The following is an 18748-nucleotide window of genomic DNA, read 5'->3' as shown; positions in this document are numbered from 1 at the left end:
AGCTTCAGTCAGTCACACTGGTCACACCCAAAAGACTTAGGTAAATTTGGTTTTATATTCGCACATTCGCACTTTTTTGCTTAAAAACTGTCTCAATAAAAAGCGCAATAAAGCACATTTTTGCTAAATAAAAGCAGCTACATGATCTTTAGGACAAAGATGGTGAACTACAACACTCTCCACAATCGATCAAAATGGGCAAATATTGTTTTAATGGCATACAAAGTTGCGAATGTTCACTGAATGTCCAATGTGTGGTAAACAAGATAGGGACCGTCTAAAAAGTTCTATTTTTTTTTCATTGTGTGCAAACAGACAACTACATTTTTGCAAAGTAGCCTACAGATGTACCTATGGCAAGCCGTTTTAACTTTTAATCATTTCCAGGATATGAATCCTTGACATCAACAATTCAGTTTTCACTAGTTAAAATGATAATTCTTGATATCATGAATTAGATTACTACTAGTAACAATGGCAATTTTTGATATCAGGAATTACATTTCCACTAGTAACAATGCTAATTCTTGATATCAGCATTTATCTCAGAATACAAAGATAGTCAAAAGTAAAAAGTTAATCCCTTTTTTATACCCAAAAGTGACTCAGGTGTAACATATATTTCAAAACGTGCTAAATAACAACATGAACAACATTTTTATAAATTTTCTTTTTCAGCACCTTAAGACAATGTTCATAATTAATGTTAGCAGTGTTAGTATTATTTTTTCAAAAGAAAAGTAAGTTTAATATATATTTACTTATCTCAAAATCTGAATGTCCTGCACCACTGGCAGCCATGTTGGATTTAGATCAGGCTGACTAATTAATCACAAAATATTTTAAACAAATCATGTGACCAGCATACTCAAGACAGACCAGGCTGTGATAAATGATAAAAGGATTTGATGAAAAAATCATTCTTACGCCCCAAAAAAGACGACAAAAACTATGTTAAACCCAGATCACACTGCCAGTTTTAGGGTTAAGGATGCAGGTTCAAATCTTGGGGAGAAGTTACTCTATATTGTATAGAGTTTTGAAACTGCATGAGAGTTTTCTTTATAACAACAACAACAACAACAACAACAACAACAACAACAACAATTATGACAAATAACACCACACACACTACAATCACCGACAACACAATCGGTAAAGGTGTTCTATTACTGCACTCAGCATCAGACGTCTGTGTTCCAGTCTTGACTGTTATTTTCCCAAGAGATTCACACCTGTAAGAGTGAGGAGCTCAAGTTAAACTATATATATCTGCGAAAAGAGCTTGATTTAACTACAAAATCTACTGAAACAAATTAAAAAACAACAAATGCACACATTTAATTTTAAGAAAGTGTGGAAAATCAATGTTGTAAAACAATGATACTTACTTTGTATGTAAATTGCAGAGTGTACCATCTGAATATGAACCAACAGGACAGTCATTACAAACGGTATCACTAAATTCTGTTCCTATAGAAAAATTCAGAAATATAAAGTATTTAAGTTTCATCTCCAGGAGCAATAAAGGAAGTGGCAGGTCTCACATTAGCTATTGACATCATTATTCAGTAGGCTATAGCATCTGACACACAAAATGAATCATCACAATCATAACTAACTAATAATCTACTTCATCATAATTCAATAGATTTTGTCAGTTGGTTTTGTCAGGTGCTGCCAGAGTCAAAAGCAAACAATATGTCTGTCATAAGGATCTGTAGTAAATCCACATTCATAGTAAATTTATTCTCTTTTCCATGTGCGATGAAAAGTTGTAAAACGAATTTGGAACAATATGCAAATAACCATTTTTACAGTTATTTGATTTAAATGCAAGCAGAGTTATTGTTCTCAGATGTCATCTAATCATTTTTTTGTGGATGTAAAATAAAGAAGCTATTTGAATGATAACAGACTGACCGGTTTGGTTGATGTATTGTCCAGGTGAGCAGGTTGAATGTTTCATAGCCTTTGAACAGTGCAGGTCTATACAGTAATAATCAGGCAAAGGTTCACACACTGTATTTGATATTAATGTACATGCCTTCTTTCTTCTCAGCCCATTACCTTTGTCAAGAAAGGAAACAAATGAGTCAGCTGTAGTAAACCTGCCAATGACAAGTCATCAGGAAAAAAGATGATTTGAAAAAATGACTCACTAAACGAGATCAAGTAATTTTTACTCACTTGAATCACAGACTGAACATTGCAGACATTTGGTCAATCCATTAGGAATGTTAGTATAGGTCATCACAAGGCACGAATCACATGTAGTGCTTGTGCTCTCATCACAATGCTTCTGAACTCGCTTTCCTAGAAAATAATTACCAACACATTCATTATTGATACAAATCTTAAATGCAAATAACAACTTGTACATATATTTTTGCATAAGCTACATTACTTGTATGTCTGTGTATTTCTGTAAATTGTGTTAACACAGGGTCAGATATAAACAAGTTAAATTTAAGACTTTTTAAGGCCTTTTTAATGCCACCTTGTATGAAAATGAAATTACATGCGTAGGCCTGTGTAATATTTCATGTAAAAAGAAAACAAAATATCATCACTGTCATAAATGCTATTTATTATTATGAAATCCTACAGTGAACTTTTCACATCAGCAGATAATGTCCCATACAACCCACAAAAGCACTGCACCACCGAGATCTTTACAAACAGTTTATTCTGAATATTTTCATCAGTGTTCTATAAGCTTTTACATACTTAAATCTGCATATTCATTATTTTTAATATCTAATATCATAATTTTTTTATCTCTTTACCTTTATAAAGGCCAATTTTTTAACCTTATTAAATGTATGCGTCATCGTACTACGGAAGAGGATTAGGGCCAAGCAATAATAAAAAAATAAAACCATCTCGAGATTAAAGTCATTATAATGCGAGAAAAAAAGTCGAAATACAATCTTGAGAATAAACTCATTACGTTAAAGGAGACAGATCATGCTTTTAAATTGCTCCTTTTAACATATGAATCATACATTTGTAGTCTATATAAAGCGGAACTGCAATGCTTGGGTCTGAATTCCTCATTATTATAGCTCCACAGGCCCCTTTTCTACCCCTTTTCTGATGTGCGTCTGAGAGCAACTCGTTTTGGTGCGGTCTCTTTAAATACAATTGAGACACGTCATACCCCGCCCCCTCTCCAGTTTGCAGAGGTTCAACTCCACCCCGTTCGGCCATTTTTGTAGTTTGATAGCAGAGATACGATTATCTAGCGGCACAAAAACTTTTTATTCACACGTTATTAACAATGTCAACAACGGAAGACTTGTTCAGCCAGCCTTACATGTTCGACCCAGAGTCGGAGCCGGAGCGAGATGAAAATGAAGACGACGAACCTGCAGAACAACGTCTTCATATGGATGTATCGCAATGGTGTGTTACTGTATTTACACATGAAACTTTGGTCTTCCGACCTTTTACCACCGTGTCGATTTATTTTGATTAATACCGGTATGTGCGAGGGAGAGAGAGCAAGACAGCATCTAGTTTGGAGACGGTGTCTTGTTTACACTTTCGCCTGGCTCCGAAGAGAGAGAGAGTGCGTGCGCGCGACCGGGTCTCTCTCTCTCTGCTCGTTCTTTCAGTTAAACATGCGCCCTGTCCACAGTCTATGGCCCTGTTACAAGCGCGGCAGTTCATCTACATTAGACGGTGTAATGAAGCGTGTGGGTTACTAATTCCAACAACCGAACATTTTAACTTACCCTCTCATAACTTCTGCATCTTTTAGCTTGGACTACAAAATTGCAGCGAGAAATAAAAATGGCGGATTGCTCGAAGTGTTGGGCTGGAAGTCAATGTCCTTATTTGGCAGTTCCGCTGCAAATACTGTGACGTAATAGTTCTCAAAACGTCATAGATAACAGAAAAATCTGAACAGGTTGAAAAATAAGGCCAAAACAGAATATAAAGATATCAACGAAGCACCTGAAGAGAATAATTTAAACTTTTCTGTACTTCTAAACACTCCAAATATACAACAAAATGCATTTAAGGGCTAAAAAAGTGGATTTAGCATGATATGTCCCCTTTAAATTTTGAGATCGATTTTAGGCCACATTCATCCTAACATTGAGCCTACTGCATGCGTTTCAGCCATCGTCACGCGAGCGAGTGAGTGAATTTTGACTTCATGCATGTATCTTGTTGATTATTGGTGACTTTGTATACCATGTGCGCTGCAATAGTGCTATATGCCGTATCAATAGTTCCTAAATGGTCCAAGAACGAACCCTTTACAGACCTGGTTATAGCTCCACATTGCTTTCTTCGTATAGCCTAGCCTACACACAAATCTATTATAATGATTATTGTATACAACGACTTTATTCTCGAAATTTAATGAGTTTATTCTCATGATTATTTCGACTTTTTTCTCGAAATTTAACGAGTTTTTTTCTCGAATCACAACGACTTTATTCTCGAAATTTAATGAGTTTATTCTCAAGATTGTATTTCGAGTTTTTTTTCTCGAAATTTAACGAGTTTTTTCTCGAAACACAATGACTTTATACTCGAAATGTAATGAGTTTATTCTCTAGATTGTATTTTGACTTTTTTCTCGAAATTTAACGAGTTTTTTCTCGAAACACAACAACTTTATTCTCGATATATAATGAGTTTATTCTCAAGATTGTATTTCGAACTTTTTTTTCTCGAAATTTAACGAGTTTAATTTCGCATTATAATGACTTTAATCTCGAGATAGTTTTATTTTTTTTATTATTGCTTGGCCTAATCCTCTTCCGTCTCTTTCATGTAAAATTCTTACATTTGATAAATGAATTCAATGAATGCAATATAGGGATGTTACCAATTAAATTAAATAATGTACACTGCAAAATTACAACTGCATTAAACAATGTTAAGAGATTCATATTTTAAAGACATTTTTGAATATACAAATAAGAAATGTTGGAAGAAATGCATACTTTTAAACGAGAAACTAAACCGCCATGTTGGTCAGCTAATGAGTGAGTTATTGAGTCATTCACTCAACTGATTTGTTCAAAACGCTGAATCATTCAGTAACAAAACACCGCTACTCTTTTGAGATAGGCAATAGTTCTGCTCTGATCTTTGTTTGGAACTATTTTCGTTGGTAAAACAGTCAATATTGTGACTAAAATGTAAGTAGGCTAATTTAATATTAACTATAGCCAACTTGTTTAATGAACTAAAATCAATGTAACATTTGCAATCGTGAGAATATTCGGCAAATAGCTCCCTTCTTATGTTGTTATTTAACTATATCATATGTTATAAATAAAGAAACTCAACATTTAGAATTTTTATCCGAGTAGCCATACATTTCTTCTGTGAGTTTCTTTAGGCTATGTGTGCTACGCTCATTTGTTCTGATTTCTCCACTAAAGTCTCTCACAGGCAGCGTGAGCCTCAACAGCGTTACCAGAAATCAATTATCAATCGCTGTTTATGTAATAAAATCATAATCATTCTTGACGCTTCACTGGTTATTTGACAGACATTGGGTCCATCAGACTGGAGAAATTTTAGCAGTAATGTGACCAAAAATATTTAAGACCCCTGGAAGCTGAATTTAAGACATTTTAATACTTTTTAAGGCCTTTTATTAGGATTTTTTTTATTTAAGACATTTTAAGACCTTTTAAGGACCCGCGGCCACCCTGAAACATAACTGTAATAATTAAAATAAAATGATCAGATTGTAGTACGAATACAGATTGTCTGATTAATCGAGATCTTGTTTTGAACAATTTTGATTCTTGTCAGATTTTTTTTTTTTTTTTAAACTTTATACCTATTTTCTTGGACTGCATGAAAATGTATTTATACAGCTCTGCTTGTCCTGTAGATGTCACTGTGTTCTGCTGGCAGTGGCGGCTCCAGAGATTTTCTGTTGCAGGTGCTATGGGGATGCTCAACACTTAAGAGATGGTGCTTTGAATTTTGGGGCGTTTTATTATGGAGGTCGCATTGGACCACCATAATGAAACGCCATCATGAACAACACCATAATGAAAGTATACACATGCGTACATGCCAGCATTAACTATACTCGTTCTGCGACTATACTGTATATATATATATATATATAGAAAAATTTTTGGCGGCCGCCGAAACGATTTTTTGTCCCGCCAAAGCCTTATTTGATCTGTAATTGGGTTTTGTGAGTGAAGCAGGCTACTGACGGAGCGACGGAGAGAACGATCACATCGCCCCACCCCCGCGCGGGCACTCCCCGTCTTCAGTTCTGTCTTTGCTCTCTCCCTTCGCATCAAAATCAACTGATCCTAAAGGTCGGAAGACCGAATCCATGTTTCACGCGGTGCATTCGGAGAATATTTTTGCTGAATTAGCGCTGGGTGTGAATTGCAGTCAAAAAAAAATTGCCTTATCTTCTCTTACAACTTGTGACAAGCATTCCGCACATGCAGCTGACATAACTTTAAATAAACGCAAAAAAAAAAAAAAAGTTTGAAGTGTTTTTGTGTGTGTTGACAAATCTTTCGTGATGTCCTAACAGTCTGGATTCCCAATTTCCCACACAACACGTCCGCTAAAGTCCGATTCGCGACCTAATGACTCCTTTGAGCCGAGGGACAGGACACTGCAGTTCACAAAGGTTCATAATTTGCATGTGCTTTAATGCCTTGTCGGTTAAACATTTAATTCGCGTGCTGATGCGCTGTTCTCGACGCGTGCGTTTCTCAGCGCGTGCATGTGAAGCTCGCATGCACTAAAAGCCTGTCTACCAGCGCCTGGATACTGGACTAAGTTATCTTTCGAGTCTTATTGTGCTTATACTGTTAAATACACACAAGGTTTACATAAAGTCAGTTATGTCTAAAGTGAAAGCAAACTTGAGAAAATTGAGTAAATCTGCTTGTCAAAATGCGTTAGACGCGTCGCGCGCAGCTCTTTTAAAGAGACAGTAGCTTCAGTAAACACGCTGCCGCTTGTCCTTAAAGGGATAGTTCACCCAAAAATAAAACTTATCTCATCATTTACGCACTCTAATGTTGTCTTGTTCCAAACCTGTATTAATTTCCTTCTAATATTTTCTAATATTTTTCTAATATTAATATTTTGAAGAATGTGGCTATCCAAACAGTAGCTGGTCCCCATTGACTTCCATAGGAGAAAAATATACTATGGTAGTCACTGGGGTACATCAACTGTTTGGTTACCCACATTCTTCCAAATAACTTCTATTTTTAACAGAAGAAACAAACTTATTCGAGTTTAAAACAACTTGAAAGAGTAAATTATGACAATTTGAATTTTTAGGAGAACTATTCCTTTAATGTTAATAAACCAACAAAACTATTGACTGATAACTTTAAGTAGCTTTAATAAGTATCAATGTATAATTCATACAGTGAAGTCTATTTTGTTTTAATTTCATATTTGTTCATTTAATTACTTTCTTCAATGCTACTGTTAAATACACCTACTGTAGCTGAAAACATAAAGCACTGTTTATTTAATTTGTATATTAAGTTGTGTATGTGTAATGTGTATCTTTGATCTTAATATTTAATAACAAAGAAAATAATGACAAATATTTTTATCTTTGCCCCTGTCTGCCATTTAGTTTTTTTTGTTGTTACCTAAGGCTTTGTTTTTTAAAATATGGACATTAGTTTGGCTGTAATGCTCAGTCACAAAATAGTAAAAACAAAATATAAAAAGAATCGTGATAAAACCGTGAATCGTGATTTTCCTGAAAAAAAAATTGTGTTATGATATTTTTGGCATATCGCCCACCCCTATGATGGCCCCCCCAAAAAATAAAATAAAAAGAATGAACAACCAAATATTAACAACGAGGAACAAAAGAAACAAACATCAAGGTATAGATATAAAATAAGTTGTAATCGCTTTCTTTTACTAGCCTGTCAGTGATCATTTTTTCATGAATAAATAGGATAAGAAAAAAATCACAAACTGTTTCTTTGTATTTATTTTAAATGTAACATTTATTGTCAATATTGGGCTTGCGGATCATGTGGGTACTAGGGTACTCTCTGCTGTGTGTGGATGACCATGTCAGTCAGCCACCACCGAAGACCAATTTTGACCCAGGAAAAACCCTGATATATATCTATATATATATATATATATATATATATATATATATATATGTAAAAGTATTCAACGCAAGGGATATAGACAGGGACGCAACTACCCAGTGTCAGAGGGGTATGCAGCAACAATTTTGGCAATCATCAATCTAGTGCACTTTGAGTTAAAAATTGAAAGCTCCAACCCATATTCAGTGTGCAAATTAAACAAAGAAAAATTCAAACCTCTTTTAGTTACAGTGCCAGTCTACATTACACTACTACATAATAATAGTTATAATATTAATCCCATCCCATGATAATAGCCATATATTGTAAAACAAATGCACTGAAAAATAAAGGAAACTTCCATAATTAATTTTGTACGAATTTCTATACTTTAAAAAAATTCTATACTATAAAAGAACCAATGGGCCGCTGATCTAAGTGTTTCATGGGGTGTCAGAAAAAAAACAACTAACGCTGACTTTTTTTAATCAATGCATTACACCGGCACTAACCCATGCGTCGCCAATTAAGCAAAACAAAACGAATGGGCCGCCGATGTACGAGTTTTATGGGCCGTTAAGACAAAAAAAAAAGTATGAGATGTATCGGCCCAAAAAGCACGTCGGCCCACCGGGAATCTCCCGGTAGTCCCGAACTCCCGATGGCCAGTAGCCTACATGCCTGGACGTCACACTTTAAATCCTACCTGTTGCCTTTCACCATCCACTTATTTACAGTAGCTGCTGTCGCATCAATTGACATGCCATCTCATTTTCCCTCTTTCTTTTTCTATTTTTAGTCCCGACAGCTTTTTTGCTTTATCCATCTTTTTTGACGAAAACTCATTCTACGTTACTCATTCCTGCTCGCTCAGCGCTCACGGCGACCGCGCCTGCACCCGCCCGCGCGCGTCCGCTCACGATTTTGAAATTATTATTTAATTCCTATTTTTAACAACATGAAAAAGACTATTCAAACATGACATTAAAATAGAAATATAAAAAAAATTACAGACATTTCTTGGGGGTGCTGGGCAGGTGCTATGGCTATTATAGGGGGAGCTACAGCACCACCTAGCTCCCCCTGGCGCCGCCACTGTCTGCTGGTCAACTTACTAGAGTTGTGAATTCTTAAATTAGAACTGAACAGAATGGAATTGATAAATCTATATTGAAACCCATCCCTAGACTGTAGTCATATTCTGTGTACATGCATAATGCAATAATGCAGGCTAACAAACTCAAAACACATTAACATTTTCTAAATAAATCATGTCTATAGTGATAGCCTATATAGATTATACTCTTATATTTAACTTAGACTGGAAGTTTCCCTTATCTGAAACAGGTCTTCAGATACTTACTCTATGCTGACGAAGCTTAGAATCAGGTGTTTTTGATTAGGGAGACAAAATGTGTACTTTCGGGGAGCTTCCTGGAACATGGTTGGGAATCAATGATGTATAGATTTTAAAATCTAGGTCAACCTAACTAAAATATTATATGTGACATAAAGGGGTCATATAATGAAAAATCAAATATCTGATGACATTGTGAAATAAAACTATGTATAAAAAATAGATATAAATAGAATTCAGTACAACATGGCCTGCCCAGTCATGGGAGGAGAAATTAAAATAGTTACTATATTATGACTATGTCAGATGAATGGAAAGTATGGGGTTGTCACATTTTGGTTTGTTCATGTCATGTTTCCATGTCTGTCATGTGATTCCCTGTTTGTCATGTGATCCTGCCATGTGTCTTGTCATTGGTTAATTGTCTGATCATTGTTCACAGGTGTCCCTTGTCTTGTCATTAGTCTGTGTATTTAAGCCCTCGTGTTTGCCATGTGTCTTTGTCAAGTATTGTTCCCTGTATCCACTGTTCATGTTCATGTTCATGTTCATGTTCATGTTCATGTTCATGTTCATGTTCATGTTCATGTTCATGTTCATGTTCATGTTCATGTTCATGTTCGTGATGGGAATTTCGGATCATTTTACTGACTCTCTCGTTCGATCTCGTTCATCAAAATGAACGAATCTTTATTTGAGTCATTTCGTTCATTTAAGTGGCTTTAAATGTTATACTTTTAACACCCAAATTCCCCGAAAACATCCACCTACGCAATCTCAATCACATTTTGAATGAAGAAATCATTATAATGCAGCCAAAGATAATTTACAGGGAACATATTTAATTTACCTTCCGAGTCTTTGGTTCATTTGTCATGTGACGCACGCAATCACTAGTTCATGTTCATGTTCATGTCTTGAGTTTTCATGCCACGCCATGTTTTTGTTTCATGTTTGGTTTTGTTTATAATAAACTGCACTTGGGTTCTCATTTACAACTTGCCTTCAGAGGATACCTTATTACAGGGGTACTTTCCATTCATCTGGCATAGTCATAATATAGTAACTATTTTAATATAGCAACATGTGCAGTTTCTGCCAATGGGACTGCACCTGCATGCTTTATATAGCACACTGAAATTACCAGTGTCTGGCTATGACCAGATCAGTCAAAATGTAAAAGATTGTTCATGAGCATATTAGAGTTGTTGGGCTCATCAGTACTGTTGAGACAGTTTAAAGCCTGATAAATCATATGACCCCTTTAAGTATATGACTTCATCCTCATCTGTTGTGGTGATAAGATGAAGAACAGTTGGACTTACCTGGATCACACATTGGACAACACTCTCCATTAATGTCATATTCTGCATTATTACAAGTTGCCACACAAAGCATGATTTTCATGATGAGTAGTGGTAGTAATGTTGAGAGATTGTAGTATATACACATATCGGGGGACTAATAAAATCATCATCACTGGTCCAGAGGTGATTTTGTCTCATGGAGCTGAAAAAGAGATTTGTGTTAGATGCCTTTCAGAAAAAATGAGAGAGATTGTGCCAGACCCTAACATCTCCCCAGTGTTCAATTATTAAACATGTCTTCAATATGACCAATAGCGCTTTTGTCTCATTACCCACTTGTCATCTCTTTTAAATCCATTTTACTAAAATGTATTGCTTACATGAATGAACTAGCATATGTGACCCTGTCACAAAACCAGTCATAAGTCGCTCGCATGGGTATATTTGTGGCAATAGCCAATAATACATTGTATGGGTCAAAATTATAGATTTTTCTTTTATACCAAAATCATTAGGATATTAAGTAAAGATCATGTTCCATGAAGATATTTTGTAAATTTCATACCGTAAATATATTAAAAAATTATTTTTGTGAGCACATATATAGTTGTATAGAATAGTTGTATCTTGGCCAAATATTATCCTATCGTAACAAACCACACATCAATGGAAAGATTATTTATTCAGCTTTTATATTATTTATAAATCTCAATTTCAAAAAATGTACCCTTGTGACTGGTTTTGTGGTCCAGGGTCACATATAACATGTCAACTCAGAAAGACAGAGGGAATAACAATTGAATTTACAAAATGCCCATCTCTCATATAACATATCCAGGAATTAAAGGTTAAGCATTCATTTTTTAAAAATTAAACATTTTAAGATGCTGGACAACAGCATTTACAATATTCAATCAAAAGACAAAACTATTCTATATATAGTTTAACTATCTAGTTCAACTAAATTATTGCCTTAAAGGGTTTCTTTATGAACTTTTTGAAGCGACAAAGTGTTAGTTGTGTGGGCTGTCAATGGAGGGACAGAAATCGCTCAAATTTCTTTTTAAAGATCTTCATTTGTGATTCGAAGATGAACAAGTCTTACGGGTTTGGAATGACATGTGGGTGAGTAATTGATTCATTTTTGGGTGAACTTTTTTAAGTGGGAGGAATATAAATGAATCTGTCATTTAAATGCCAGATGAATCACATGGAAATCTCACAGGTAAAACTCCCACATTTATACCAAACAAAAAAGCGTTTGAGAGTTCAAAAAAGAACAGGAAAGTGGTTGCATGGTGAAAGAACAGAATGATAAGTAGGCCTAATTATTTTATGTTACACATAACTCTCTCTCTTTTATTTGTTAAGGGTTGCCACAGCCATTTGGCAGAGGTTTTATGCCGGATGCCCTGTTTGTTTTTTCTTTCTCCCTGTTTTTCTCTCTCTCTACTTCCCATTAACAGGAAGTAATGGCTGCCACCTGACTCCAATGATTGTTTCTCTGCCATTTCCTTTTATATCTTGTTTTCTCTAGTTTAAGCTAGTTAGGGAGTTAGTTGATTCTTAGGGGAGAGCCGGGACAGTTGAAACACTTTTCACATAAATGCCGTTTTCTAAGATAAGGTTACAGATAGATTTTTTTTTTTTAATTTTTGTGATTAACAACTCACATGTGTGTTCTCTTATTATCATGTGTTATTCGGTACAAATATAGAATGATTTAAGTAAAATTTGACTTTGAATGGTAGTTGTGCTTTGTTTCAATCAGGCGGGACGATTGCAACACAGGGGTGGGACGGATGAAACATAACAGTGGCTAACAGCAACTATTCATCTAATGCTTATTTTTGTGAGCATTTGAGCTTATTTTGTGAGCTGACTCATTTTGTGTTTGTAACAATATGTACATTGATGATTATTACAGAGATAGCATGTGTTGCGTAATTGAAAATTATTTGCATAAAAAAAAACCAAGTCTAGGAACAGTAGCCTATATTATTCTATGAACAGTAGGCTCTCAGGAGCGTAGAATTTAGTAGGGACGCTAGGGATGTGTCCCTACCAATATCCAGTGACACTGATATGTCCCTAGCAATAATTTCGATCAAAACTTAAAGGGTTAGTTCACCCAAAAATGAAAATTCTGTAAGTAATTACTCACCCTCATGTTGTTCCAACCACGTAAGACCTTCGTTCATCTTCGGAACACAAATTAAGATATTTTTGATTAAATCTGAGAGCTGGATCACTCCTCCATACGCTGCTAGGTGACCGAAACTTGCTGGCCCAGAAAAGTTATTAAAGAGATCGTTAATATAGTCCAAGTGACTACAGTGGCTTAATCTTAAGTATATCAAGCGACGAGAATACTTTTTGTGCGCAAAAACAAACAAAAATAACGACTTTATTCCACTATTCATTTCCTTCTCTCTGGGCCTCGTAGTGTTTTTGCGCAGCGCGTCTGTGTTGCACGTCAGACGCATCACACACATGACCAGCTTCGGCCAATTGTGAGCCTACGTGGTGACTTGTAACCAAGCGGCAACCTCCCCGTCTCTCTCTTGAAACCAACACGGAAGTGAGTTAAACTGCAATTCATTGACTGGCCGCTTGGCCTGGCTGCAGAAGTGAGTCAAATCTGTATCTCCCTCATGTTAAAATTACCAACTTTACAGCAGAAAAAAATATGTTTACAGCCTGGATCTCTATGTGGCTTTGGTCTATACAGCTAATTTTGCCCTTCATAACAACTGTGAGGGGGGTGAATTATTTTATAACTCGTCCGTTTAGTTGATTAATATTTAAATTTAAGGGTGTGGCGTGGCCACTTGAGTGACAGATGGATTGCCGCTGTCAGTGCTAGGCTGCTGCTAGCCGTTTGTCTGCTGTTACTAGCCGTCACTTCACCTCAGCAAATGTTAGCTGCTGAACTTGCCATCTCTGCAGTGTTTGTGCTTTTTTTCGGGATTATTTCATACAATTTAATACTTGGGTACAAAGCCCACGTCTTTGGATTACGTCGAGTATCGTTTGAGAGAACAACCAGCGCTGTATTTCAGTTGTTTTCCTCTGTGAACATGCATTAATGGATGTCTGACAATTTCGTTGCTTTTTGGGGTTTTCAAATTTAAAATGTCAATAAACGCTCGTTCGTTCTGCTCTCACGGAACAGATGGATTATAATATGCTTATGTACCGTCAGATGAAATCATGCAGGCGTCGGCGCTTTCTCCGTCCATGCAATAAATGCACATGAATGAGCGCGGATTTTCTAGCACATTTACTTGCACTTCAAAGGCAATATATCTATGGTTTAACCCATTTGAGAGACGGCCAAAATCAGAATTTAAAATGGACTGAATAAGCTCTCTACGAACTTGAGCAATGCCGCGCTGACGGACCATGAAATAGTGACGGACATGTATGCACATAAATCACTGTCACACACAAACACTCTCGAAGTAATACACAGTCTCACTTGTAGTAGCCATGTCTTTTAACTATTATAATATTTCGAAGGGCAAAAATAGGAACGTTTAATTGGCTTTACATCATCAGCTAACTCGACCCCGCCTGTTTGCCTATTTTCTGTTATCCGGGAGTGACGCAAGGCCAAGATGGCGACGGCCGGCTCCGCCCACTTTAGGCTTCAAAAATGCTCTTCAGAAACCTACGGGTGACGTCACGGACACTACGTCCATATTTTTTTACAGTCTATGCTTGTAACACAGACGCGCTACGCAAAAACACTACGTGAACCGAGAAGGAAATGAATAGTGGAATAAAGTCGTTATTTTTGTTTGTTTTTGCGCACAAAAAGTATTCTCGTCGCTTGATATACTTAAGATTGAGCCACTGGAGTCACTTGGACTATATTAACGATCTCTTTAATAACTTTTCTGGGCCAGCAAGTTTCGGTCACCTAGCAGCGTATGGAGGAGTGATCAGCTCTCAGATTTCATCAAAAATATCTTAATTTGTGTTCCGAAGATGAACGAAGGTCTTATGCGGTTGGAACAACATGAGGGTGAGTAATTACTGACAGAATTTTCATTTTTGGGTGAACTAACCCTTTAAAATATATTTATATATTCTTCAAAATATTTATATATTCTTCAAAATATCTTCTTTTGTGTTCAGAAGAAGAAAGAAATTCATACAGGTTTAAAACAACTTGAGGGAGAGTAAATGACATCATTTTCATTTTTGGGTGAACTGTCCCTTTAATGACAGATGCAGCTCAGCTTCAGGGAATGTCCCCGTCTCCACCAATTTCAAAATCAAACCTACGCCCTTGGGCTATGACCAGGTTTAACCATAGGGTTTAACGGGCAGGATGCGGTCCCGACAGCGCCTCCTTTCATTTAAACCTATTTTGCCCTTAAACTAAAAAACTCTGATATTGCACACTTAAGGGTGTGTTGCAGTACTAATACACCTTATCATTACAATGGCACATAAAACAATAAATCCAACTTGTCAGTCAAAAAACAGTACCGCATGAAAAAATTGACTTACCGCATTCAAAAACAGCTTTGCGGCTTTAACTCCAAAACGGCACGACGTAAAGAAGAAATGTTTTCGCGGGTATGTGTGTCTCTCTCTCTCTCTCTCTCTCTCTCTCTCTCTCTCTCTCTCTCTCTCTCTCTCCTCTCTCTCTCTCTCTCATCTCTCTCTCTCTCTCTCTCTCTCTCTCTCAATTTTCAATTCAATTCAATTCAAATGTGCTTTATTGGCATGACTGTGTAAAATAGCACAATATTGCCAAAGCAATAGACATATACAAACATACGTACATGTTGATACATAAAAGTGAACAATAATAATAAAAAAATAAAATAAAATAAAAAAAATAAAAAAATAAAAAAATACATTTCAATATTATGCATAAATATATCACAATGAGAAAAAAAAAAAAAATAAGTACAGAGAGCAGTTTAATGTCAAAGAGGTTCAGCCCTTGTCCCTCGTATGATGGCAGGAAGACACATACTGCGCTGCCAGGAGAACACACTCTTCTTTCTCTCCAGAATATAAGACAGTTTGTCTATGAGGCTCGGCTTGTTGGAACTGGGGTAAAATCTGAGCTATTCGTGTGAAATAAGAGTCTCTGATGTGTTTGTACTTGCTGCACTGGGTGAGGAAGTGCAGCTCATCCTCTACGACTCCATCAGTGCAGTGTGAACACAGTCTGAGCTCTCTGGCTCTCCAGCTCGGCTTGTGCTGAGCTCGCTCTCGCTCTCTCTCTCTCTCTCTCTCTCTCTCTCTCTCTCTCTCTCTCTCTCTCTCTCTCTCTCTCTCTCTCTCTCTCTCTCTCTCTAAAAAACTCTGATATTGCACACTTAAGGGTGTGTTGCAGTACTAATACACCTTATCATTACAATGGCACATAAAACAATCAATCCAACTTGTCAGTCAATAAACAGACTCTCTCTCTCTCTCTCTCTCTCTCTCTCTCTCCTCTCTCTCTCTCTCTCTCTCTCTCTCTCTCTCTCTCTCTCTCTCTCCTCTCTCTCTCTCTCTCTCTCTCTCTCTCTCTCTCTCTCTCTCCTCTCTCTCTCTCTCTCTCTCTCACGCCGTTTTAGCTTGAATTGTACCCAGCGTTACTTGTCGTAGTTGCATTTTTACTAGTAAGAATTCCAATTAGAAAGCTCTCTAATACAATTATTACTGGTCTACATTTTTCACTCTACACCTAAACCTGAAATTTAAAACAGGAGCCAGCATTATGTAGGCTAAATTACTTCTGTTGTAATTATTTAACCTTTTCACTGAAACAATGCAAAGAGGGTAAAAACATGGCTACATGTTACAAGACAATGACATTTAAAATTGTGTAAACAAGCCACAGGGAATTCACAGACAGCTCATCAATTCTGGAGCTGCTGTTCTTTTGATGTTCTTCAATTGAAAGTAACTTAGGACTAATGCACATGCTAAACGAATACATAAACAAAAGCTGTTCTAATAAATGTGGATCTTGATCAGTTCAATATTAAGAAAACAAAACAAACACCCCATTTGCTAAATATACAACTATAGACTACCCAAAATATGTTCTAAGAGCTTCTTGATAACGTTACTTTTGAATGTTCTCTAAATTTTTTGAAACTAAAGTTAGCCAAAGTTCTTCGCTGACACTAATCGCTCATTTGGAACTCCCTACCGTCATCAAAGAAACATCCAACACTTATCAAATTAGTAATTTAAAATTACAATATTTCTGTTATTGTCAGGGTGTGTGCAGAAGAAGAGGAAGGCAGAAGGCTCCAATACAAAGTATTCACTTACAAATATAACTCAAGCAACACAAAATGGCAGGATACACATACACAGGCTGCAACGTAACATAGACGAGAACGGACCAAGATTGACTGAACAGAGGGAACTAAATACAGACACTGATGAACACAAACCAGGTGACACAGATTAAAATGACTGACAAGACACAGGTGATGAAAATGAACTAATGATGGTATATATGGCAACGGATGAGTGGCGGGAAAACAAAAGACTAGGCTGAACAGAAACACAACAGTTACAGTTATATCATCTGTGCGGTGGATATTGACAAATAGCCTACTGTAACGTACTTTACTTTCAAATTTAAAATCACATAGTAGGCCCATTCATATACAAAACACACATTAGGCCTATGGCCTATATTACATACTCAAAAAAATAATCTGTTGAACGAACTTAATTAAATTAAGGAAAGGTTTTCCACGAAATTGAATTACATTTTTCCAACAAAATCGAATTAGTTTGAAATAATTTGTTGTAATCTTGTTGTATGAATTTAAATTAATTTGGTCATTCCTGCTAGATAAATTTTGTCAGGTTAACTACATTTAGTTTTAGTTCTGCCTTAACTAACATCATAATTTTAGTTAATTTGACTCTATACGGTCACTTTTGAACACAATTAAATTAAGTTGTGACAATATTAAACAATGGTGTTACTTTTGCTTATTGTAATTATTTATTTTAACAAGTGGCCAAAATTCTTTTTTTGAGTGACATCTGGTTAAGATGAACGAAAAATATTCATGTTGACTCAATTAAAAAAAATTTGGTAAACCAAATTTTTTAAAAATTAGCCTACATTGATTACATTAAGAAATTAAGCTGGAATCATTTCTAAGGGTTGTGTTGTATATGCTCATTTTAATTAATGAAATTGAACAAAGAGCTAAAATCATTTTTTTGAGTGTTGCAGCTATTAATTGACTATTAACAGATTTGAAGCTGTAGGCTACTGTAACTGTCATTCAATATGAAAATAAATTTGGATTTGGTTAACTAAATGTGTTCTTAATCAATGGTCTTAACTAAATAATTGTAGCCACCCCATCTCGTGTGCTTTCTCTCCCACGGGCAAATTTAACATTCATAACTATTTATAAATATTCTTTGTATAATAACAACAAATATTTTTGAACAAGCTACTCAAATGCATACGTAAACTCCATCGCAGAGCCATTTAAAAACTCTTCCAACGGCTCTCTGTAAAAGCTGTTTTGAAAATCTTTAGAATTCTATAGCTCTCAACCACACTCATCTTCACTTTGTAAACGTGTATATGGAGCAGTTAAAGAACACACAATTGTGTTAAAAATAAAACAGGAACATTTGAGTACAATGATAAATCTTGAAATATGAAAAAAATGAAGCAAAATATAGATATATTGGTAAAGAAAAATTCTACTTACTTAACAAGACACACAATTCAGCTCAAAAAACTTCCCAGTAATGAAAACATTTTAAACAAAACTGCTGTTAAAAAAAAACCACATGAGAAAACAGCAGCTGCTTTCATGCATGTGACTCGTGACTCGTGTGTGACTCGTACTCGTTGTGTCGCATAATCTACAGACAAAAAACATCATGAATGTTTACAGCTACATTTAAAGTGCTTATCCTGAAAATATTATTTTTAAGATTGCTATAGCTAGAGTCCATTAGATAACTTTTTTTTTTTCTCCAAA

The 18748-nt window shown here is 35.8% G+C and overlaps 1 protein-coding gene across 2 annotated transcripts; it reads right to left on the bottom strand.

Annotated features, from left to right (window-relative positions):
• Nucleotides 1-5: 5 nt before the first annotated feature.
• On the bottom strand, nt 6-18604 carry LOC307173202 (tumor necrosis factor receptor superfamily member 14-like). Of its 2 annotated transcripts, none has more exons than XM_079896139.1 (6): nt 18473-18604; nt 10776-10959; nt 2191-2316; nt 1924-2070; nt 1392-1473; nt 6-1235 (listed from the first exon to the last, which is right to left on the bottom strand). In XM_079896139.1, the coding sequence occupies exons 2-6, from the start codon at nt 10900-10902 to the stop codon at nt 986-988; spliced, it is 732 nt and encodes a 243-aa protein (XP_079752265.1). In that variant the 5' UTR covers nt 10903-10959; nt 18473-18604; the 3' UTR covers nt 6-985. The 2 variants fall into 2 exon arrangements, with proteins under 2 accessions (XP_079752265.1, XP_079752264.1); XM_079896138.1 differs by lacking the exon at nt 18473-18604 and adding an exon at nt 15279-15382 and having other exon boundaries at nt 191-1235.
• Between the last annotated feature and the right edge of the window lie 144 nt (nt 18605-18748).

This window comes from Squalius cephalus (assembly GCF_949319135.1).
Source record: "Squalius cephalus genome assembly, chromosome: 16".
NCBI classification, from domain to species: domain Eukaryota; kingdom Metazoa; phylum Chordata; class Actinopteri; order Cypriniformes; family Leuciscidae; genus Squalius; species Squalius cephalus.
Note: the sequence above shows the minus strand (reverse complement) of the source record. Positions and strands in the feature narration are given on the sequence as shown.